This window comes from Kogia breviceps, chromosome 17 (assembly GCF_026419965.1).
Source record: "Kogia breviceps isolate mKogBre1 chromosome 17, mKogBre1 haplotype 1, whole genome shotgun sequence".
Lineage (NCBI taxonomy): Eukaryota > Metazoa > Chordata > Mammalia > Artiodactyla > Physeteridae > Kogia > Kogia breviceps.
Genome location: NC_081326.1, coordinates 43,386,517 through 43,412,550, shown reverse-complemented (window position 1 = coordinate 43,412,550; position 26,034 = coordinate 43,386,517). Strand labels below are relative to the sequence as shown.

At 35.9% G+C, this 26,034-nt stretch overlaps 1 protein-coding gene across 10 annotated transcripts in view; it reads left to right on the top strand.

Annotated features, from left to right (window-relative positions):
- Positions 1-26,034, top strand: part of RGS22 (regulator of G protein signaling 22) — a 154,508-nt gene that overhangs the window by 43,472 nt on the left and 85,002 nt on the right. For 9 of the 10 annotated variants that reach the window (XM_067017197.1, XM_067017198.1, XM_067017193.1 and 6 more), the window contains 8 exons: positions 802-931; positions 2,739-3,339; positions 4,724-4,885; positions 12,713-12,887; positions 16,514-16,647; positions 19,118-19,232; positions 20,674-20,796; positions 21,618-21,719. In XM_067017197.1, coding sequence (XP_066873298.1) covers positions 802-931; positions 2,739-3,339; positions 4,724-4,885; positions 12,713-12,887; positions 16,514-16,647; positions 19,118-19,232; positions 20,674-20,796; positions 21,618-21,719 — 1,542 coding nt within the window. The remainder of the gene's footprint in view (positions 1-801; positions 932-2,738; positions 3,340-4,723; positions 4,886-12,712; positions 12,888-16,513; positions 16,648-19,117; positions 19,233-20,673; positions 20,797-21,617; positions 21,720-26,034) is intronic. The other variant, XM_067017195.1, reaches the window with a different exon arrangement.

The window sequence follows — 26,034 nt, the reverse complement described above, 5'->3', positions numbered from 1 at the left end:
TGGGCACTCCCTTTTCTGCTTCTGTTGAACAAGCTGGATTATCCTAGAAGAGTAGGTGAGGACATGACTAAGAGAAGCAGGAAGAAGAATATTCCCAGGAAATCTGAGATGGAGTTTCTTAGGACTGGGGTTCTAGAAGCTGTGTGTCAGGTTGAGAATTGGGTCAGCTGGCTCAGTACACAAAAGAAAGGAAACATTGAAGGCTCCATCCAGGGGCAGGTGAGTCAGGAATCAGCCTTCAGGAAGCATCCAATCCAAGCAAAGTTGTGAATACTGAATCTAAGGTAAAGGGGAAGTGAGCATGGGTAGGTTTCCAGTGCTACTGAGAGTTAAGTTTTTGTCACATTAGGGAGGAGTTGTTAAAAACACTGAGCCAGGCCAGACAGAATTGGGGGCATGAAATAACTGGGAAAGTTGTGAATGGGAGTAGCTGGCAAATGATGCATCTGAAGACTGATGAGCCGTGGTGACTGCCAAGTTAAAGTTAGATGGTGTGAATTTGTAGTGATTCCAGGAAGTAGGATTGCATGCTTCTGGTGAAAGAGTGAAGAATTTGATGGGTAGTGAGCTCATTTCTTTCCTTTGATCATCTAATATGAAAATAATCTGAATTGAAATTTCCTTACCATTATTCTCAGCTAATGAGTTTTTCTGTGTACAACATTCTTTTCTTTCACGGCATAATTTTTCCTTTACATATTGCACTATACAAATGAATATTATCATAATGACTTGTCCAGATTCATGACTGGAAGAATACTGCTAATCTTATGTTAAACAAATGTGCTCCTTTCTTCCTAGGCCTCCTATACTCAAACAAAAGATTGGTTTGCATTAGCAAAACAAAGTCAGCAAACAATATCAACCTTTTCATTACCTTCTTGTGTATTCCACAACAAAATTGGATCACCAGTTATTTCATCTGTTTCTGGTAAGCAGAAAAGGACAAGAATGACCTCAGAACTCCTTTTTACATCTTCTGTTGTTATTCTAATCTTACAGTACAACACTTAGTGGGTGGGGAGAAAAAATTATCTGCCCTGCAACACCACTTTCTACTGTTTTTCAAGAGACAACCTGATATAGTGAAAAGAGGATGGGTTTAGAACCCAACTCTGATACTTACTAGTTTGTGACTTCTGCAGATTATTCCACTTCTGAGAGCTTTGCTTTTGTCATCTGTAAGATTACAGTAATGATGCATACATACTGAATGTATAGAAAATGCTTAGTGCTTCGTACTTAATGGACAGTCAATAAATATTTGTCTTGTCATTATTTCCTGTCACAGTTTACAAATTCTTATTATTATTTAAGCCTTTGAAATGAAGTGGGTGCAACCTTTCTCTTCTCCCCAAAGTAAATAGTGATTTATGGAACTTGAGTTTTCCTTCTGTTTTTAAGTTCAGACTGTTTCTCACCTTGAAAAGCAGATAAATTTCTACTGTGGGGAACTTTTGTGGGTGATACAAACTTTTTGTAAATAAAGGGAACCTCCCAGAAATGGGAGTAATCAAATGTGATATTGCTAGAGGGAAAAAAAAATCTTGCAGTGTGATTCAGGAGGGGAACTCAGCAATTCACTAACAATTCTTACATAATTCCTTTGAAAAGTATAAGCAACCTCTGGAGGTGATAAGTCTGGATTCTCTAGGATTGAACCCAAATCTAGGTAAAGGGGGAAATCATCTTCCTAATTCGAAATTGCTGAATTTATAGATTTCTTACTATTTTCCCCAAATAGTAAAGTAAAAAATTGGAGAGTGACATTAGTAAGCAGGAAGAGAAAGGATAGCAGGAAGGCAGTGAGCAGAAGTGCCAGGCTTATACTTTACCTCCAAGTGTGTGGCGTTGAGTGTGTACCCAGTATCATTTCACAGGTTTACAAAAGTCTAATCTCAATTTTGGGGAAGTTTAGTATATTTATTTTCAATTAAAATTGTAATGAAACATTTCCAGTTCATTGAAACTTGAAATCTATTACTGAGAAAACTGAGAATGGGACACATGGATCAGGGTTTTCCTGATCCACGGCTTTGCAAGGGGTAGATTTGCCATGTGAAATAAAGCACTGATATCAGATATTTCACTGATTTCTGAAAGACAGAAGAATAGGGGCTAGACTATATCTTTAGAAAAAGTGTAAAAGCAATCCATTTATATTTGTAAGTCTTCACAAGGGCCTTATGCAATTTTGTAATTTTAATGATAGGTTGTAAGTATAATAGTAATTGAATCTTTCTGATAAAATAGTGAATTTTAAAAATTGCTAGTATGACGCCAGTTCTGGTCTGTTCATCTATCATCTCATCACCTATGGCAGCTAATTTTATTTTACCATACAACATGAAATATTAAAGTACATACAGTTTTATGTACACATTCTAATTCTTTAATAGATTTGGCCTTTGTGTGTTGACATTTTCAGCCTGGAATATTACATTTTAAAAGTGTATAATGTCTCTTTGAAGATCCTCTTTATTAAGGATATAAAATATTTAATTCATCTGCCACCAATATCCCCTTTCATGTCCAGGGAAGACATGGCTAATCACTGTTGGCAGTTTTTTTCTCTACTGATCCCAAATGTAGCCTTAGACTCCTTGTGACACTGGTCCCTGCAGTCACTACTGATGATAAACCCATTTGCCATCCTAGCTCTATAACAACTAGTTAATAATTAAAAGAAAACTTTTACATTTATATCTGATCTAATAGCCTTTTATGATTTAATACAGAGAGTTTTATCTTTGATGATGGAGTTCACCCCAGTACGAAAAATAGCCCATCTATAACCACTAGGTTAATTTCCGAATTTGAAGAAGATGTGCCTGTATCTCTACAAGACACTCGTTCTCAAGCTCTTCTGAGGACATACCTTGAAAAGCAACAGGATGTTGATGAAAGCCTGACATTGCATTTTTCAACATGTGAAGAATTTTTAAGATCTTATATAAACTTTATTTTGAGAGTGGCAATTCATCAAATTCTTGGAGCACCACTTAGAGAAAGCCCAGATTATATAAATTTCAGAAATGTAACAGAAGTGGTATTTGATGAGTGTTTGGGGACTACCTCTGGCAAGAATGTTTTGCTGAGTGAAACGCGAAAGGAAAAGTTGGAAGACATGTTAGCACAAGCAGTTTCAAAAACTGAGAGTGTTGGACTAGAAAGCCGGGCTAATTGGTGTATTTCTCACAAAACTTATGACATTGGCAATAGAAAGGAGTTCGAAAGATTTAAGAAATTTATAAAAGGTACATTAGGGGAGAGATACTGGTTGCTCTGGATGGATATTGAGAGGTTAAAAGTTCTTAAGGATCCTGGAAGACATCAAAGGTATTTCTACTTTTTTATTTTTCAATAGTTTTAAAACCAAATTTTAGAATATTAGTTTGGGTCATCTAAGCACCAGCAGAAAGCCTGAAATAAATATTTAAATGTAATTTATACTTTTAGAGGAATGAATAGTAATAAGATTTATTTTATTATAATAATATTGATTTACGTAAAAGATACCTTATGCCAGTGTAAGGGGCTGGCTGTTCCTAGCAGCCTGCTCAGTTAACAAATTCTATGGTCTTTAGTCAGATGCCACTTAGACATTCATATCTGAATGTGATAGCTGCTAGATATGATGCTGGATATCCTCTAGAGAGCCTCTTAAAAGTCTGATGGGGCACAGGCCTTTGGCTGCTCCATATGTTTTAGGTCACTATAAGTCTTAAGAACCTTAAGAGGACCCTGCTTTAGGAAAGTCCTTATCTTGTGTTTTCCTGATCTGCTCTGAACTCTGAAGCAGATCAACTATAGTAGACTGCAGTTCCCATTAAAGGTTTGACTGAGTAAGTGCTAGTGACTGGATTATTCCAGTTATCCCAGTGGCATTCAGATCATAATGCCACTGTTGTTGATCATAATGATCATAATGTCATTGCTGTACACAGTTATAAGAGCAGGGATTACCAAATGGTTGATTATGAAGCATGACCTGATTAGAAGGCCACTACCACTTGCCAAGACATGTTAGGGAAGGGATATGCAAGCAACCTACATAGATTCTTCAGAATTAATACTGTATTAGTTCCTATTGTTGCTGTAATAAATTACGACAAACTAAGTAGCTTAAATCAACACGAATTAATTCTCTTACAGTTAAAAGGTTAGAAGTCTAAAATGGGTATGGAGGGCTGCATTCCTTCTGAACACTCTAGGGGAAAATCCATTTCCTTGCCTTTTTCCAGCTTCTGAGGCCACCTACTTCCCTGGGCTTATGCCCCCTTCCTCCATCTCCAAAGCCAGCAGCATGACATCTTTTCTCCTCTCTGATTGCTGCTTCTATCCCTACTTCTTTTCTCTATGACTGTTACCCTCCTGCCTCCATCTTAGAAGGACTGTTAAGATTACATTAGCACCAACTAGATAAGCCAGGATGATCTCCTCAAAATCCTAATCACATCTGCAGAGTTCCTTCTGTCATGTAAGGTAACATTCTTAGGTTCTGGAGATTAGGCTATGGACATCTTTGTAAGGCCATTGTTCGGCCTACCAAAAATACCCTTCCCATTCCCATATCTGTGAGAAATATTTTTATCTCCCTGTAACTCACTTTTAATTTTAAGATAGTTCATTACTTGCCTGAAACATTTTGGAAGTGAAAATATTTGGCTAGTTGAATATTGTGTCAATGTGTGTGTATGTTTGTGTATGTGTTTTATTTCAGACATATTGAGAAGATGAAAAAATGCTATCTAGTGAGCAGTGGAGACTGCTACCTTTCTGCAGAAATCTTATCAAAATTTAAACTGCTAGTTGGAACTCAGTGGAATGAAGAACACTTAAAAAATATTCAGACTGAGGTTGTAAAACCCTTACTTCTTTATTGGTAAGAAAAAAATAATATGAATCAAAGTTATTTGCTTTCACTTTTCTTAAGCTAGTTACAAGTTATACTTTTTTGTCTTAAGGCTGTAACATTTATGGAAATTTTAAATGACAAGATTATTATATCTTTGGCCTTCTCTAAAGTACCTATCCTTTATGTAATTTTGATATTTGAGGGACTTTAAATCCATAATAAGACTAGACAGTACTTAAGCTCCGTTTGAACTTTGTGAGCATATCCTTCTACCCCTGACCTTTTTATGCTCAGGACCTCATCAAATTGATGTGTGTGTGTGTGTGTGTGTGTGTCTCTGTGTGTGTGTGTGTGCGTGCGTGCATGTGTGCACGTGTGTACATGTAGCTTGAGTTAGATTTGTCTCAATAAACATTCCATGAGCACTTTCTATGGGTCAAGTGTTGTGCTAAGGATACAAGGGTAAAACACAGTCAAGTCTAGTGATCCTAGTCTAGTGGGAGGAACATACATATAAAATGAGTGTAATAAAAGAAAGTATAGTGAATGCACAGGATACAGAGAAGAGGTAATATTTCACCTGGGACTCGAGGGACTCTAAACAAGAGAAAGAGAATGGACCTAGTGGAGAAAATGTGTGCCTTCTGAGGATCAGTGAGCTGTCCAGTGTGACTGTGATGGATCTGATCATGTTACTTCTCTGATTTAAGTCTTTAACTAGTTACCCCAAAGCTTTCAGTGTAAGGTTCAAATTCCTTAAGTTAACAAATAAGATTATCATGATTTTTTAAAATGATATGTGTTTATTTAATTAGCTCAATCACATCCCCCTTTTTTTTTAAACATCTTTATTGGAGTATAATTGCTACACAATGGTATGTTAGTTTCTGCTTTATAACAAAGTGAATCAGTTATACATATACTTATATCCCCATATCTCTTCCTTCTTGCGTCTCCCTCCCTCCCACCCCTCCAGGTGGTCACAAAGCACCGAGCTGACCTCTCTGTGCTATGCGGCTGCTTCCCACCAGCTATCGGTTTCACATTTGGTAGTGTATATATGTCCATGCCGCTCTCTCACTTTGTCCCAGCTTACCCTTCCCCCTCCTCGTGTCCTCAAGTCCATTCTCTAGTAGGACCTGTGTCTTTATTCCTGTCTTGCCCTTAGGTTCTTCATGACCTTTTTTTTTTTTTTTTTTTTAGGTTCCATATATATGTGTTAGCATACGGTATTTGTTTTTCTCTTTCTGACTTACTTCACTCTGTATGACAGACTCTAGGTCCATCCACCTCACTACAAATAACTCAATTTCATTTCTTTTTATGGCTGAGTAATATTCCATTGTATATATGTGCCACATCTTCTTTATCCATTCATCTGTCAATGGACACTTAGGTTGCTTCCAAGTCCTGGCTATTGTAAATAGAGCTGCAGTGAACATTGTGGTACATGACTCGTTTTGAAGGAATAAACCTACCTAAGGAGACAAAAGACCTGTATGCAGAAAATATAAGACACTGATGAAAGAAATTAAAGATGATACAAATAGATGGAGACATATACCATGTTCTTGGATTGGAAGAATCAACACTGTGAAAATGACTATACTACCCAAAGCAATCTACAGATTCAGTGCAATCCCTATCAAACTACCAATGGCATTTTTCACAGAACTGGAACAAAAAATTTCATAATTTTTATGGAAACACAAAAGACCCCAAATAGCCAAAGCAATCTTGAGAAAGAAAAACGGAGCTGGAGGAATCAGGCTCCCTGACTTCAGACTATACTACACAGCTACAGTAATCAAGACAGTATGGTATTGGCACAAAAACAGAAATATAAATCAATGGAACAGGATAGAAAGCCCAGAGATAAACCCACACACATATGGTCACCTTATCTTTGATAAAGGAGGCAAGAATATACAATGGAGAAAAGACAGCCTCTTCAATAAGTGGTGCTGGGAAAACTGGACAGCTACGTGTAAAAGAATGAAATTAGAACACTCCCTAACACCATACACAAAAATAAACTCAAAATGGGTTAAAGACCTAAATGTAAGGCCAGACACTATCAAACTCTTAGAGGAAAACATAGGCAGAACACTCTATGACATAAATCACAGCAAGATCCTTTTTGACCCACCTCCTAGAGAAATGGAAATAAAAACAAAAATAAACAAATGGGACCTAATGAAACGTAAAAGCTTTTGCACAGCAAAGGAAACCATAAACAAGATGAAAAGGCAACCCTCAGAATGGGAGAAAATATTTGCAGATGAAGCAACTGACAAAGAATTAATCTCCAAAATTTACAAGCAGCTCATGCAGCTCAATATCAAAAAAAACCAAACAACCCAATCCAAAAATGGGCAGAAGACCTAAATAGACATTTCTCCAAAGAAGATATACAGATTGCCAACAAACACATGAAAGAATGCTCAACATCATTAATCATTAGAGAAATGCAAAGCAAAGCTACAATGAGATATCATCTCACACCGGTCAGAATGGACATCATCAAAAAATCTACAAACAATAAATGCTGGAGGGTGTGGAGAAAAGGGAACCCTCTTGCACTGTTGGTGGGAATGTAAATTGATACAGTCACTATGGAGAACAGTATGAGGTTCCTTAAAAAACTAAAAATAGAACTACTATACGACCCAGCAATCCCACTACTGGGCATATACCCTGAGATTATCATGATTTGTCCCTGCTAATGTCTCTGACATTATCTCCCATCTAGGTACTCCAGATTACTTGTAAACTTTTTATTTTTCCAAATATAGAGAGAATGTTGTTTTTCTCTTTCTCTATAAACTTCTATTCTTAACTATTTAAGAAATGCAAAATGGTATACATTATACTGTAATAGGCACCTGTATACACACCACCCAACTTAAAAAATCATTACTAATACATTAGAAGCTTTCCTGTTTTAAATTTAACTTTTTGTTTTGAGATAATTGTAGATCCATATGCAGCTGTAAGAAATAATACAGAGATTCTGTATACCTTTCACCCAGTTTCTTCCAATGGTAACATCTCGCATAACTGCAGTGCAGTATTGCAATGAGGAAATTGACATTGATACAACTCTCCAATCTTTTTTCATATTTTGCCAGCTTTACAAGCATTTATTTCTCTGTGTATAGTTAGTTCTATATAGTTTTATCACATGCATTTGCTGTTACAGTCAAGATACAGAGCAGTTATATTACCACATGCCTCCCTTTGTACTGCTCTCTTATAACCATACCTACCTCTTTCCTTCCCCCTTTCTCATAATTCCTGGAAACTACTAATCTATTATATAAATGAAATAATACAATATGTAATCTTCGGGGATTGGTTTTTTCATTCAGCATAATTCCTTTGATATCCATCCAAGTTGTTTTGTTCTTTTTCATTGCTGAGTAGTATTCTGTTGTACGGATGTTATACATTCATTCACTCATTGAAGGACATTAGGGTTGTTTCCAGTCTTGATATTACTAATAAAGCTGCTATGAACATTGATGTACAGATTTCTGCATGAACATAAGTCTTCCTTTCTCTGGGATAAATGTCCTAGAGTGAGATTAGTGGGTCATACAGTCTGTTTTTAGTTTCAATAGAAACTGCCAAACTATTTTCCAGGGTTGATGTACCCTTTTACATTCCCACCAGCAGTGTATGAATGATCCAGTTTTTCTGAATCCTTGCAATTGTTTGATGTCACAGTTTTCTATTTTAGCCAGTAAATACTTATTTACTTATTTTTATAAGTGTGTAGTGATATTATAGTTTTACTTTGAAACTCTCCAGTTGTTAATGATGCTGAATGTCTTTTATGTGCTTATTTGTCATTTGCATTACACTTCAGTGACATATCTGTGTGTTTTGTACATTTTCAGATTGTGTTCTTTCTTATTATTGAGTTTTAGAGTTATTTTTATATTCTAGATGCTAGCCATTAGTCTGATATATAGTTTGCAAATATTTTCTTCCAGTCTTTAGCTTGTCTTCTTAAAGACAAGATTTCTGAAGTCTTCTTAGAAGGATCTTTCATATCTTCTGGATGGGTGAACATGTAGAGGTGCACCCACACTCCTTGGCCTATGCTTCTTTTCCATCTGGCTATTTCTGAGTTATATCCTTTTATAGTAAACCAGTCATCTAGATTAAGCAAACAAGTAAAAATATTGTGGATAATGGGAACCAGAATTCTCATCAATGTGGAAGAGAGTTACAACTACAGAAGAGAACAGAGTGAATCCTGTGGTGATAAACTGGAATTAGAGGTGCAAATGGAAAATGCAGCTTTCACAAACTCATGTTACCATACTAATTATGAAGACTAATTCACTGAAAAAAACAGGACAAATCAAACAACAGAAGACCATGCAGACAAGAAAGAAAACAACTTGCAAGAGAAAAATCTGAAATTAAACATGTGTGGGATTTTCCCTGGGAGGGGGAGGGGAATATATTGGAGGACTCTCTAAATGAAGGGTTCCACATAATTTTTACTACAAATGTTTCATTAGAGTAGAGGCATTTATCCTCTTGAGCCAAGTTTATTCAACTAATGCAAACTTTCCTATGTCAAATACACCTACTATTAAGAATAAATATAACTGTATCTGAAAAACCAAAAAAAGTGAGTCTTTTATAGAGTAAAATTTTTGAATTCTGATGAGGTCTTCCTTTTATGGATTATGCCTGTGGTGTCAAACCTGAGAACTCTTTGCTATATTCTGCAGATTTTCTCCTATGTTTTTCCTAAAAACCTTATAATTTTATGTTTTACATTTAAGTCCATGGCCCATTTTGAATTATGTTTTACATATGGTGTGAGGTTTAGGTCAAGGTTCAGTTTTGGTTTGTTTTTTTTCTTGCTTATGGATATCCAGTTGCTCATTCTCATTTATTGAAAAGGCTGTTTTTCCTCTTTCCTTCTTTTCTATGTTTTCCATTAACATACAGTGAAAGCAAACTGTATAGATTCACATAACCACCATGACAATCCGTGTACAAACAATTCTATCATCTTAAGAAACTCTCACACCACCCTTTTGTCATTAGACTCTTCCTCCACTCCCAACCCCTGGCAGCCACTGATCTGTTCTTTGTCACTATAGTTTTGTCTTTTTAGAATGTCATATAATTATACAGTATTAACTTCTGTTGGTCAGCATAATGCCGCTGAAGCATAATGCATCCCAATTGTTACATGTACCATAGTTCATACATTTTGTTATTTGGGCTTTCCAGTTGTTCTTTGTTGGTAAGTAGAAATGTGATTGAATTTGTGTGTACTCAGTGTTGGAGAGGATAAAAGCCCTTCCAGGCTCAATTGCTAACCTCAAACAGGCCTGCTGTGCTTTTCTGGCTCTTTTGGTGCTCTTCCATTCTCAGGTCCATCACACACTTCCTTCTTCTCACTTACACACCAATATCTTGCAGGCCTTATGGCTGATCTTTTGTACCCACCTGCTTGTATATTGGGGTTTGTGGGAATACCGTGTCACATTAACATTTTGTTCTAAATGTCGTCCGTGAGTTTTTGGTTTTGCCATCTAGCTGTGCTGTCTGTTTTTATGAAGGGATTCTGAGAGGTAGAAAAACAGTATTGCTGACTTTGCCATTTTCCCAGAATTCTTTCTTAACCTTTTTTCTTGATCTAGCTAAATCCTGTATATTCTTTAAAATTCAAACCTAAACACACAAAAACATTCATGTCTCCACCATGTTGCTTGGGAAATAAAGCATTACCGAGACCCCTGAAGTTGCCGTCCTGATCACACCATCCTTACTCCCACTTGAGAGTAACCAGTATCTTGACTTTTGTGATTATTGCCTTGCTTTTCTTTGTAGTTTTACCAACCATGTATGCAAATAAATCCCTAAGCATGTATTTTTATCTGCCTGTTCTACAACTCTATAAAAATGGAATCATGTTGTATGCCTTCTTTGCATCTTCTATCAACAATATATTTGTAAGATTTGACTGTAACTGTTTTTAAGAGTTTTATTAATTTTCACTGTTGTATATGGTATTCCAGTGCATGAATATATCATAATTTATTTATTGTTTTAAAAAATTTGTGTCATTTTCTCTTTTCACAATTGGAAGCAATGCTGTACACATATCCATTTTTCCAAAGTAGTTGTACCAATTTGCATTCCCACCAACCAGAATATGAGAGTATCCATTGCTACAAATCCTTGGTAACATTTAATTGTCAGATTCTTAAATTTTTGCCTATGTATTTGGTATGTCATTGGTGTTTTGTGCTTTTTCACTTGCATTTCCCTGATTATTGGTGAGGTTGATAACCTTTTCAATATTGAGTAGTCATTTGGATTTCAACTTTCATGAATTGTCTGTTTATCTTCCTTCCCCATTTTTCTATTGCGAGATACATAGATATATGGATAGATAAATAGATATACACACATTTGCATACACATACATGTGTGTACATATATATATATGTGTTTACACACACATATATTGGATACAGTTCCTTTAGTGATTTACGTGGCAAATACCTTCTCCCGCTCTCTAGAGCTTCAGTTTAAGAGGTGTACAATCAATGTACATGAGAACCTGTATGATGGAAGTGTGAAAAAGAATACAATACCTGTTTAGGATTGACTGTGAAATGTAGTCCACAATATTTGATGAATTCACGTAGTGGCTAATAAAAAATTAATGCAATGAATTAAATAAGAATGCAAGATTAAAATGGGGTCATGTGAATATACTGTAATAATGAGAATTAGAAAATTGATATACCCAGATTTCCTGTCCAGCACATGTATGATTTATTTGATCAGGGTCTTGTAAATATGCCCACTTACTAATTGGCATGAAAATAAGAGGTAATTTTAGATATTTCCAAGTCTGCAAGTAAAGGTTTTGAAATATGGTGTAAAATGACCACCCAGATCTTTACAGGGTGCTTTCTGATTCTAAACTAGTTATGGACATTGGGTTCTCTTCCACTCCTAACCTGTGTTTACATGAGGGAAGTATCTACCATCTTCCTGTTTTTAAAGGGAGGCAATTTTCTACCAGGACCTGAAATATGAAGTGAAATTAGTCTTTGGGCCGTGGCACCAGGGGGAAAACCTAGTCCAAGAAGTAATTAACAACAGGCCCTGACAGCTGGAGTTAACCCCATAGGCAATATAGAGTTAGCCCACAGACTGAGTATGGGAATATCCATCCAGTTAAGTGGGGCCTTGATATTGTGCCAAACATTCTTTTTCCTAAATTTCTGGCAGTAGTGTAGGTCTTTCATTTATTATCTAAATTGTTATAAAATTCTTACCTTTAAATTTAAGGCTTGAAAATAGATCATATGATTCATAATCCACTTTAGTAGTATACTTAAGCATTATAAAAATGTTTATATATTTTTAAATGTCAATTTAATCCACTAGTTTTTATTTGGTATTATAGATAAATTGTGAACTGCTTTAAAACAGATCACAGGTGCATTTTATTTTTGTTTTACTAGAAACTGTAAATTATTTTTAAAAATTCCTTCATCGAATAGACATATAGGTTTCTTTTTCTTATCAAGAAGATAATAATTTGAATGTAATTTTATTAATTATTTTTTCTTCATGTATATTGCCTCTTTATATTGTATAAGTGAATGTGATTTCAGGCAGTTGATATATCATAGACTAACACTGGAGGGAGGGGCTAGGCAGCAGAAAAAGAAGAAATTATTAGAAAAGGGATGTGGCAAGACTGATAATTGTGAGCACAGATATTATACATTTGGTAGCCTTTTGATTTTTGAGGCTTATTGTCTAGTTTAATCTTAAATTTGTTTTTCCTCCAACTAGGGCACCAAGATTCTGTGTTACTCATTCATCCTCAACAAAACATGCTAGTGCTGAACTGAAATTCTGGCACCTTCGTCAAGAGAAACCAAGGAAGGATGTTGACCCTTTTCCACAAATGGCAACCCTCTTGCCATTAAGACCTAAATCTTGCATTCCACAGATACCTGAGATGCAGGTAGGATGTACATTGATACTTTGATCTCCTAAGTTTGTAAGAAAATATCCATGCTTGGGTTTTGTACACTAGTACTTAAGTTTCATCATAAACCTTTTGTTGTTGTTGTTGGTTCTTGTTAATGTACATGCTGCAACAATTAGGAAATAAGAAAACATGTGGTGTGTTCTCCACCAATCAGCCAATGTGATCTTTTAAAAATGCATGATCATGTACTCACTTGCTCAAAACTCTCTAGTGGCCTCCTCTCTCACTCAGAATACAAGCCAAAGTCTTTACACAGCTGTTCACACCCCTGCTAACTTCCTGACCTTATTTCCTAGCATTCTTCTCTAGCTTACACCACTCCACACTGGGCCTCTTTGCTGTTCTCAGAACATACCAAGCAAAAACCTGGGAGGGCTGCACCTGCTGTTCCCTTCACTTGCAGTACCCTTCCTCCGGATATGTTACCCCTCACTCACTTTGGTGTCTGCTCAGATATCCCTTAATCAGAGAGGCTATCCTTGACTCTTCCACGTAAGCACACTTGTGTAGGACAGCACAGATACCCCCCCTCACTGTCGGAGCCCTCTGCTCTGCTTTATTTTGCTTTATTGTACTTAAGACCACGTGATTTATGTTTATTGTCTTTCAGCTCCTACTAGAATATAAGGGATTTTTCTTTGTTAACTGCTTTTCCTCAGTGCCTAGAACAGTGCCAGGCGCTTAATAAATATAAACTGAACAAATGAGTGAAAAGTAGCAACAGCAAAATTAGAAATAGTGAGCATTTTTTCACAATGGGGAAGAATAAGATAGTACAAAAAATAGGGGGGAAAAGTCCACAAAGAGAAGAAAAGTTAACCAACTTTACAGAGAAGTAAATAATCCTATATGCTTTGGCATAGAGATATACTAAATGTAGCTAACACCTGCATTTCAGGAGTAAGGAGCCTTATTAATCTTTCTAGCTTTAGAGGTGTCACAGAATGTTAAGTGTTACTAGCCATAGTCACACACAAACCCGTCAAAAAAGAGATTACTTTATGATCAGGATATCTTATTTTTAAAAGTCAGGAAGATGTATAATTACAGTTTTTAAAATTCTGCTTCTACAAGTAGTGCTTTAGAGCTGGAAATACCTTACAATTTTTCTATTAGTGTTTTCTTAATCCTGTATACATACTAGAATCACATAGAGAGCTTTTAAACATACTGGTGCCTTCAGAGAGTCTGATTTAATTGATATAGACTGGGTGAGAGTCACTGTAAAATCAGGAGGTTGGCTTAGAATTGAAGTTCTCATCCTGCCTGAACATTAGAATCACATTTTAGAACCTACATTTTTAATAAGATTCCTTGGTGATGCGTAGGCAAAGCATTGCTACAGGCTGGTGGTTCTCAAGCTTCAGCATGCGTGAGTCACCTGAGTCAGAATAGAGACTTCAGGGCTGCACCTAAAGATCGATATTCAGTAGGTCTGGGATGGGGCCCGAGGATTTGCATATCTGACAAGCTTCCTCCCACGTGATGTATTTGCTGCTGGTCTGGGGACCACACTTTGAGTTAGTGTCACTGTAGTGAGCTAGTGGTTTCTTATCCATTGTTTAGACATTTTTCTGACTTGTGGCCTTTTTGTATGCCACTCTACTGATAAATCTGAGCTTCCTTGTTAGCCCATGTGACTTTGTGACCCAGTCACCAAGTTAATACAAATCTTAGAGGAGTGGTGTAGGGAGCACATCGTCTGATAACATTTGGCTTTCCGAGCACCATCACCATATGTTGTCATCGGTGTTTTCTAGTTGGATAACTAATTCTGATCTCATTCTGTTTCCCCCGCAGAAAACAGTGTAAGGAATGGGACTCGATTCTATTTTCTTTATTTTTCCTGTTTTAAAAGTTGAGATATCATTTATGTAGAGTAAAAGTCACCCTTTTTAATGTACTGTTCTGTAATTTTTGACAAATATATACATTGTGTAGCTACCATCACAGTCATGATATAGAGCAGCTCCTTAACCCACGCCCCAATTCTACTGTGCCCTTTTGTCAGTTTTTTCTCTATCAGTTTCTTTTTGCCTATTTTTCTTGCTTTCTCCCAAGCCAGAAAGCTCAAAAATTCTAATTTAGGCCATCCTCTCATTTTAAGTATAATACACTTAAAAAATTTTTTTATATTAAGGAAACTTTTTTATTGTGGTAAAAAGCACATAACAAAATTTACTGTCTTAACCATTTTCAAGTGTACACTGAGGTAGTAAGTATATTTGCATTGCTGTGAAACAGATCTTCAGAACTATTTTATCTTGCAAATTTGAAACTATGTACCCATTAACCAACCCCTCCTGCGTCCCCTGGTAACCACTATTTTACTTTGTGTGTATGAATTTGCCGCTTCCGAAGTGATTGCCCTTCTTTTCATAAGAAGATTGCCCTTTCTTTTCATAAGCCCAGTCCCCTGTGGTCCCACTCATTTAGTGAGTATTGGTTAATGTCATGCTTTGTTCCGAATTACTAAAACAGATGTGAGCCCTGATACCTAGAATGTTATAAGTAAAACATACTTAAGTAATTAATTTTGTTTATAGAATACTTAAAACAATATTAGGAGCTGTTAGGCACCTGGAGTGTATATAAGATTTTATTGTTTGTTCTGGATAATAAAGCATCACAAATAAATTTCTTGCTCTCTAGCAGCACATATTACATTCTAATTGAAGTTGAAATAGAAGGAAAGTTTGTTTCTTTTTCAAATTATAAAAATAATAAAACTACTGTAAATTTGGAAACTGAAGAGACAAATCACTCTGATCTCACCTACTTCTAGACAACTATTAACGTATTTTCTCTTAGGCTTTTTGTGAATTTTTAATTGTAATATACTTATATTTTTCAATTCTGGTAATTTCCTTTAACACCTTCATCAGTATTTTTCCATAATTTTCATAATCCTTACTTTTAAGTATTATATAATGTTACATTTATATATAATATATAATAAATACATGTATAAGTATATATAATTGTTTCTCCTCTCTTTGGACATTTAGGTGTTTGTATTTTTTTGATTCATGTATGTAGCATCTCATGTTCTAGATTTAAATAATTAACTTTTACCATAAAGAACATTTAAGGATGAGAAGAATACCCATGAAAATAAAATGTCCAAAAATGGAAGGAAATAGTTCTGTTAAGATATAAGTCTCTTATGGACCAATGGTGTCCACACATCTTTTCCTGCCCTGCTGCCTGCATTCCCTACCCCACCACACACACATACACATACACACACAGAGCACTAAAACTTACTCAGTTACAGAATAAAGAAAAGTTTTTACAAAGTTCTTCCTCCAGGAAAGAGTCTTTTTTCACAATGATGTAAAGCCTTTGGCCTTGTTTTTATAATACTCTAAATAGGTATAGGAATTTCAGCCTGCTGGTTGCATGAAAGTAAGAGTTTGAGAAGAAGAATAAAAAATATTCTTCTCAAACATAGCATAGTAAGTGGTAGAGTGAGGAAAGAAATCCTCTAATGATCAAAACAATTTTGAGGTATTTTTGGAGAGCTATGCTTTATTCTCTGTCCTTTTTTTCCCATTTTGCCCATTTTTCACTTTGTTCATTATCTTACTACTTTTTAGAAAGAAGAATCCAGTTTATTACAACTTTCTAAATCTCCCAAAAAACCACCTAGAGTAAAAACAGCAATTCAAAAACCTTGGAAGAGTGAGTCTTTGAATCCAGTTTCTTCTAAGGATGATGTGATTAAGAAAGGGTAGGTGCAGCTTTTTGTGTCCCAAGTGCTTTTCTGCAATGGTAAGATTTTTGAAGAATTTAGAAATTAAATAGAAATTGAAAACTAATACTTTTTTTACATGAGTTCTTATATTTCAGGGATAGATATTAGAGGGTTGTATTTCCCATGCATACTCTAATTAATCGTAGAATGCCTAAGATTGGTAATTTTTTTTCTTTTTTTTCTTTTTTTTCTTTTTTTTTTTTTTTTTTTTTTTTTTTTTTTTTTTTTTTTTTTTTTTTTTTTGCGGTACACAGGCCTCTTACTGTTGTGGCCTCTCCCATTGCGGAGTACAGGCTCCGGGCGCGCAGGCTCAGTGGCCATGGCTCACAGGCCCAGCCACTCTGCAGCATGTGGGATCCTCCTGGACCGGGGCACGAACCTGCGTCCCCTGCATCGGCAGGCGGACTCAACCACTGCACCACCAGGGAAGCCCAAGTTTGGTAATTTTAAAGAGGTGGTAGTTATGATCTCTAGCTTCTCATGAGCTGTACAGTCAAAAGACATCTCTGAGAAGATTGCCCTTCAATTCTTTCTTTTCCCTGCTCAGTAATATTTCTCAAGCTTGAGAACTCAAAATACCCTCAATAATATTGTACTTATTTAATACAGTATATTTTTAAAATTCACTTAGATTTGCCCACCTATTTACCCTTTTCATTGTTCTTTATTTCAAATGGAGTTATTTTCCTTCAGCCTGAAGAAATACGCTTTGGTGTTAACTTTGGTGTATAGTCTGCCGGTGGATAATTATTTGTTTAAGGATTTATTACTTCACTTTTATTCCTTATTGAGATAAAATTTAGCTATCATAAAATTCACTATTTTAATCATGTTCAGGTATACAATTCAGTGACTTTTAGTATATCCACAATGTTGTTAAACCATCACCACTGTATAATTCCAAAACAACTCATCACCCAAAAAAGAAGCTCCATCTCATTAACAATCACTCCTCACTCTTCCCTCCCTCAACCCCCGGTAACCACTCATCTACTCTCTGTACCTTTCCCTTCAAAGAAGAGAGGGAAGAGTTCAGTAACCAAGGCAATGGGGCTACCTTGGACAGGAAATAGGACACTTCTTCCTGAGACAGGATGGAAGGAAGTAGGGATGGGTGTAGGTAAATGTATTTGTTGATAGATAAATTTGAAATGCTTTCAGCTGCAAATAACAGAAAAGTTGACTAACAATGGCCTAGACAAATGGAATTATTTTTTTCACAGAACAAGAAATCTGAGTGTAGGCAACTGCCAGTATTGGTTCACCAGATCAGGAGTATTGAGGCCTAAGTCTTTGTAATGCTTTTGGCCATTCCTTTATAGTCAGTGGTGTTACAGCTCCTGACATCAGGCTTTCAAATCATAAAGAAGGAGGAGAGGCAATATCCATTAATTCTCTCCCTGTAGTCAGGAAAGCAGGCTTTCATAGAAGCTCGCCAGCAGACATCATTTTATATCTCAGTCATAACTGTGTTACATGACAACCCCTCCCTACCTGGAGTCTTGATAAGTGAATATTCAGCTTTTTTAGTATTTTAGTGATGCTGGTGATAGAATCATGTTGTCAGAAATGGGTGTTGAGTTAGCCAGTCAATTAATAGTGTCTGCTACATGGCGCAGGGGAAACTGAAGCACGTTGTACCTACATTTTGTCCGAGAAGAAACTGCAGAGTAATTTGCTGGTGGATTGGAGTGGAGGAAGGCTGGTGAGTTGAAACAGGCGTGTGTTATGGAGCTGGAAAATGAGGTTTGGAATAGTTGCAGTGGGCTATGGGAGAGGGAGCTGGATGAGAAAATATAAAAAGATAATGTCGAAAGTCATTAGTCTAACTCCAGAGTCTTCCATCATCTCATCTCAAACTACCACATATAAACCCTTATGAATCCCACCTGTTGTGAGGATTAAATATGATATGAATTATATTTGGCACAATATTTGGTATGTAGTTTAGCTGTTAATGTTCTCTTGCCCTAAGAAAATTTGTTAACTTGCTGCATTTTAAACAAGACTTTGCCTACTTACCTTCATACATTGTTTACTCTTCTCCCCATCTGAAGAACCCCTCTAAACACACTCCCCCACACACATACCCACAGAATTTATCTTCCATCCATTATTCAGGAAGAAGCTCATTTCTTTAATTACTACTATAGCTCCAAGGGACTTCTCATTCTTACACGCCTATAGTTTTATTATCCGTCCCAGACATTTGGCATCTGTGATATGTTCACAAATTCATTCAACCAGCAGTTATTTTATTGAGAGTTGTCTTTATGTATGACTGTACCTCATTTTCTCAACTGCCTCTTGAGGGCTGGACTTGATGCTGATACTTTTTTTTCTAATTCTCTCACAGTGCTTAGGAGCACGCCCAAGATTCAGTGAATGTATACCAAAGGTGCTCAAAATATTTGTTGATCAATTAGTTCTCATCCCTATAATTTAGGTCAAGACACATGTCAGAAAGCAGCAAAGTTATTTGTTTAACATCTTTTACTGACATTTCTGAATGTCTGAAGCCCCAGCTGGGTAGAAGATATACTTATACAGAAGAACCTGTGGTAAGTATTTTGAGAACTGAGTAATTTGATTCCTCATTTAACTTATTCAATGTCCCCTGATTTTAGAGAATTTTTATTGATTTACCATAATGACTTTTTTCTTTACTGAACAAAAAAATTATTTTTTCCTTGCAAAAGGATTTTTATGCAAAAACTTTCTATTTCCTTTTGTACTACCATGTTGCTGTATACTCTGTTGATTACTGTTTTCAAAAACAGCTATGTTCTCGTTTTGGTATGATCACACCTCAGACACAAAACCCTCTAGGATTTTTATTAAATTTTTAACATTTTATAAAAAGTAATATTCTATGTTATGTTTTGGAAGTATGTTTAGAGCTTTTATAAAGCAGAGTATTTCCAGTGTGTGGTTACCTTGATAATGTAGATTTAATACACCAGTTCTAAATGAAAATTTCACATTCTTTAGCAGTTATACTTTAGCTAGAAACCTTCATAGTCCTAGTATGGGCTGAACATTTACATATAATTTTGGACTATTTATTTTATTCTAAGCAAACTGTTCTCCTTTTCTTCTATTTAGTATTATTTCCTACCCAAATAATGATTTTTTAGCTTTGGAATGCTAATGGTTAAACATCATAAAACCATTAAATTTTCACCTCAGAATTTGTTCAGTAGGGGGATAAAGGGAGAGGCAGAGACACTATAACAGAGAGAGCAAGAACCTGACTTAAACCCTAAATCGTCCATTCCACAGTTAAGATTACAAAGAAGAAGTCTGAGTTCCACACAATAAATAGCAAAGAGCTCATGTGAGTAGTGGGCGCCCTTTCTTATTCTAGAGTTACTCTTGTGCTTGGAGAAATAGCCAGCTTTCTGTGTTTCAAGAACGGTGTTAGGCTTGCCAGCACTGTTGGCAGAGAAGCCCATAAATAGCAAAGTTTTATGAGAACTTATACTGCCATTTACACTCTGAAGGCCGTGATCTGTATGGAGTGAGACTGTCCAAAGAGGGACCCCATAAGGACAGTTAATGAGCATCATTGAGAGGCCTTGAAGATATTTCTTTTTATAACTCTCTTGTAGCTCTTATAGCAGCAGTTCAAGGCTAAAATAACAGTAAATACATAGGAAAGAGGCCACCAACAGAGATTTGGAAGACTCCTAAAATGGTGTCACGGTGCCTGAAATGTGAAAATAGTTGAGGTTGGGAAGTCAGTTTAATATTAAGTTTGAAATCAGATTGGTTTATAATAGAATGAACTCCGCTGCTATAGTTGGCTCCATAAACGAATCTTGTGCGACAGGCAGATGCAAACATACTGCATTAATTACATATATGGTACAAAAATAAAATAAAATAGTCCAGTGGGGAAATGACAGCTTGGTAGAATTTATGAAACTCTGTTGTTGTACAATGCCATAAAAAAATAACAATGTTTCTGGGTGGATAATGTACTTCTGTTTTGTTATCTAGATTAAAACCATGGCAGATGGTGCCTTGGGAGGATTTCACATGGAAAATTTGTTGCAATCTTTGTATGTAGAAAATAGAGCTGGATTCTTTTTTACTAAATTCTGTGAGAACTCAGGGAACAAGGTAGAAGATAATTATTTTAAATCTAATTTTATACTTTTATTTCATTTAAAATGAGAGATTGAAATAATTTAATGCTCAGATAGTTATATGTGTTGTTAAAATTCCCATCTCCTCTGGTAAGAAATCTCATGCTAAATATTTAGTAAAGTTTTAAATACCTTAATTATAATTCTCTTTGGTTCATTTTCCTACTAAAATTACAAAGAAAAGTGAAATACAGATAGACAAGAATTGACTTGCATTATTAATAATAGATTACTTTCATATAACTTTGTTTCAGTGTAATGTATATTAACTTCAGTGCTGATTTCTATCAATCCTTTACTTTTTATTTTTAATAAGTCTAACAATGACAGTTGCAATGAATAGTAACAAACTTATTTCTAGGTTTTTTGTTTGCTTGTTTTTTAGTTGTCACAGTCTTTATTTTGCTCAAATGAAAAGTATTTCACTAGCCAATTATTAGAGTAGTGTTTGCTTCTGGTATAATATATATTTGCCCACATATATCAAAATACCTTCAGATTTTGGTTTCATACCAGAGATAACATGATTACTTTTTAATTATTACTAGAACACTTACTATTTTAATGACCAATTATGTGAGAAACATATATGCAAAAATATAATGATCCAGTGACAATACCAATAAATAATTTGTATGTTGCCAGTTTGTGATACAAGATAAAACCACCTTAAATTGAACCTGATTTATAGTAACACCGAGGAGCTAAACAATTATTTTTATTTGAAATTAGAGCTTTGTAGATAGAGCTTTAATAATTGGGTGGTAGTAATTTATGTACTTTTTCCATCTGCAGTTGTGGAAGAACAGTGTGTACTTTTGGTTTGACCTACAAGCTTATCATCAGCTTTTCTATCAAGAAACAATTCACCCTTTTAAAGTATGCAAGCAAGCTCAAGTAAGTAGTAAATAATGTTGGTTCAATGTGAAGCACTAAATACACAGAAATGAAAAGTGTGTCCAGCCTCAAACAAGAGAAATCTGGGAGTGTGGGCAAAAAGGCAGCAGTTAACTTGTTGCCATTGAATTGCTTTATTGAAATGTCAGCAGAATATTGTTTTATAATCTGATTTGTGGGTTCTCAGTTTTATCTATTTTATTTGGTATGCCTTATTTTCTCTTTGCTGCCAATTAATTGTTCTTCCAACAAAGGACATCTTATCATTTTTTCTAATTTATGCCTTTTTGGTTTGGTTGTGAGTAATTTAAAAGAGACCCCCGAGAGAGGACAATGAATCGTTGAAGTGATTGGGAGCAGAGGCATTGACCAGAAATGGTCTCTGAGCTTCCTTCAGCAATCAGCTGTTGGAGATACTTAGGCTATTGGCCCATCTAAAGATGGGGAAAGAATATTGACGGATTCTGTGTGGCATAGGCCCTGTGTCATCACCTGGCCTTCTGTGCTACATACTATGTAAGACAGATACTCAGAGTTGGAGGAAAGAACATCTTAAGACCTCTCCAAAGCAAAACAGAGGATGAAGAACAGAGGATTCTCTGCAAAGAGAAAGAGAGAGTAGCCATTTTTTGAGGGGAGAAAGAAAGGGAATAGAATTATTACTCAAGCTAACTTATCTTTTCAGTTTTTATTCTTAGGCTCTCCTAATCTTTTATGGAGAGAGGTCATCAAGCCTAGAAAACTGCTAATCACTTCTATATCTGTTGACTACTTAAGTGGTTCTTATAATCTGAAATAACCCCATTCCAGGGGACCTTATAGTATTATAATCTTATTCAGGACATCAGAGAGTACTGCTGGGTGTTTGCTGTTACCTCCACTATCCTGACTTTGGCATTAATAACTGTGTTTTATAAATCAGCTGACAGAGCTTTGTACGTTTTATCATGAGAATTAGGGCTTCGGTTCCTACAGAGCCCAGATCTGGCTCCATGAAATCATGAAACTGTATCTCTAATTTGCCAGTACTATGTTCTGAGACCACGCAGTTGGCTCTTCTGCTTGTTAATCCTTTACCTGTAATTCTCTACTTATCCTTCTTTCCCTAACCTCTTGCCTCTGACTGCTAAAGTGCCACCATTTTTATTATGTTTTCACCACTACAAGGCTTATTCCTCTAAAAATCTTCAGCAGCTCACTCAGCTAAGTAGGTTTTTTTGTTGCTGTTGTAACCACAATATTTCCATATACTTGTAAAAGTGAAAATTCTGTTTGAGCTTGGTAGACGTTAATTCTTTGTAATGGTATTCAACCAGCTATAAGTGATTGTGAAACAGGATACACTCACATTTTGGTTATTCTGAGATATTCTGTTTTGGGATTATCGAGGCCCATAAACTTTTTATCCTTCCCTAGCTTCTCTTTTGAAGAGTCAAAACAGTATGGGGGGAGGGGAGTGATGGAGACATTGGTTTCAGTTTAACTGGGGGAAATAAAAGGAGCAAATCATGTAATCTTTTTGACTTGCTTGCTTTTTGCATCGTGGTTATTTTATTTTTTGGTTAGTGGAGCAATTGTCTAAATTGGTTTAGGTTTTGTGGGTTTTTTTGTGGTACGTGGGCCTCTCATTCTATTGGCCTCTCCCATTGAGGAGCACAGGCTCCGGAAGCACAGGCTCAGCGGCCATGGCTCACGGGCCCAGCCGCTCCGCAGCATGTAGGATCCTCCCAGACCGAGGCACGAACCTGTGTTCCCTGCATCGGCAGGCGGACTCTCAACCACTGCACCACCAGGGAAGCCCTGGTTTAGGTTTTAATTATCCAAGATTTCTGCCTCCAGATATAAGAATTGCTTCTAATACCATGATCCTATAGATTTGTTTTACAATATGAAATACCATTGGTTTCTTTATAATAGAAATGCTGTATATAACTTCCTTCAAGGGTACATGTACAATACAGATCTTTGGATTGATCAAGCCAATGGCAGAATATAATCAGCTGGCACTGTGTTAAAGTTGCCATTAACTTGATTTTTATATTGTCATTATACATCTGATGAGCTGCGTGGTAAGAGACCAAGAGTTCATTACAAAAGACTTACATGCTTTTCTGTATGCTGATCGATACATTACATACCTTGAAGTTTTATTACCTCAAGAAGTATTGCAGAAATATCTGTAGGCAGACTAGATGGGAGGTCAGTGATAGTGACTTAGCATGACTAACTGTGGTCCAGGAGTTTGAACGACAGTCTTGGGCACATCCTGAAGGTTTCATTGCACAGCTTCCAGATAGAATCATTCAGTTAGAAACCAAAGGAAATGGTCTTGGCAAGGAGGAAGAGAAACACCATCAGAGTGCAGAGATACAGTCTTGGATCCTAGCAACAACTTGCCAATGGACCATCTATCACTGCCAAGATTTGGAACCAAAATTTCTGCCAATAGTCCTACTGTTTTTTTAACATTACATACTTGCTTCAGTGATAGACCATTACAATAGAATGAAGTGGATCTGGGTACCACAGTCTTTTGTAAGTTCTTCCATCTTTGTAGAAATCTTTCAAACTGTATCCCAACAAAACTACACATTTAGAATTTACCACTCTCCAAAGCATATACATTGTGATTTTAAAAAAATTAGTAAATGTATTATACATGCATAAGTATTATACTACATACACACAAACATGTTCAAAATAAAAAATCAGTGGAAAGGAGGAAGAGAGAAAAAAAGAGTAAAAATTAGAGCCTAGGAGCAAAATTATGTGGAGAATGTAGGAATTAATGAGTAGAGAGGGTAGATAAGAATGAAATGGAAGTGAGGAATAAGAGGATTGCTAGGTAAATCCGTGGTACTTTTACCACAGAGTGCTATTTAATATAAAGATGTTCTTGCAGCAATGTGAGATTTTTGCCTTATTGAATTGAACATCAGGGTAACACATTTTTTAATTGAAGTATCATTTATTTACAATGTTTTGGGCATACAGCAATGTGATTCAGAATATATAAATATTAATTTTGTTTTATATCCAGTAAGTAGTCTTAACTATTTTTTTATTACCATCAATGCTGTGTAGATTTATTTAACATCTTTATTGGAGTATAGCTGCTTTACAATGGTGTGTTAGTTTCTGCTTTATAACAAAGTGAATCAGCTATACATATCACACACAAAGTTCTTGCTTACCATTTGTTTTTGCATTACATTCCTTCCTTTGGGTTTGATTTCTGAAGAATAGCTTTTAATAGGTTTTTCATTAAGATTTACTAGTGGTAAAAATCAGATTTTTTTTGTCTGAAAATGTGTATTTTCTTCTCTCATTGATCATTCAGTTGTATATAGAATTCTGGGTGGACAATTTTCTCTCAGCACTTTGCAGGTATTATTCTACTGTCTTCTGGTTTCTATTGCTATTGTTGAAGAGTCTGCTTTTGCTCCCTTGAGGGAGGATGTTTTTTCTCATTCCTTTTATAATCTTCCCTTTGACTTTGGGGTTCTGTATGTCACCTCAGTGTGTTTACTACAATTATCTTTCTTGGGTTTAAGTTGCTTCTAGAATCTGAGGAATCTTGTCTTTCATCAATTCTGGAAAATTCTCAGCCATTATTTCTTTCAGTCTTTCTACTTCTCTCTTCTGGATTCTCTGGTCAATGTTGGTGCTTTTCAGTCTATCCCATATCTCTCTTACTCTCTCAAGTTTCTCCATCTTGTAATATCTGTGTTACATGTTTTAAAACTAAACAAGATCAATTTTCTTTGATCTGTTTTCTAGTTCATATTTTATTTCTTCAGCAGATTTCAGTCTGCTGTTTAACCCATCCATTGAGTTAAATCATTTAAGGAATTACTTTTTTTATTATTAGGCATACTACTTGTGTTTTCTAAATCTTCCTGGTGATTTATCTTTTTGTCTTATTTTTCTTCATGTTTTTAGTTCTCCTTTTATGTCTCTAAGCATTTTAAACATTTTATATTCTGTAGTTGTGTTAGGTATCTATTCCTACATAAGGGTATTATCATAACTTTGTGGTTTAAACAACACACCTTTATTACCTTACAGTTTATATGGATAAGGAGTCTGGGCACAGCTTTGCTGGGTCCTCCACAAGGCTGTAAATCAGGATATTGACCAGGGCTGGTTTCTCATCTGGGGCTCACCTGGGGAACAGTCTGCTTCAGTGCTCACCTGGTTGTTAGCAGCATTCAGTTCCTTGCAGGCCACCAAAGTAAGAACTCATTTTTTGTTAGTTGTCAGCTAGCAGCCACTTCAGCTCTGTGCCATGTGGCCCTCTCCACATGGTAGCTCA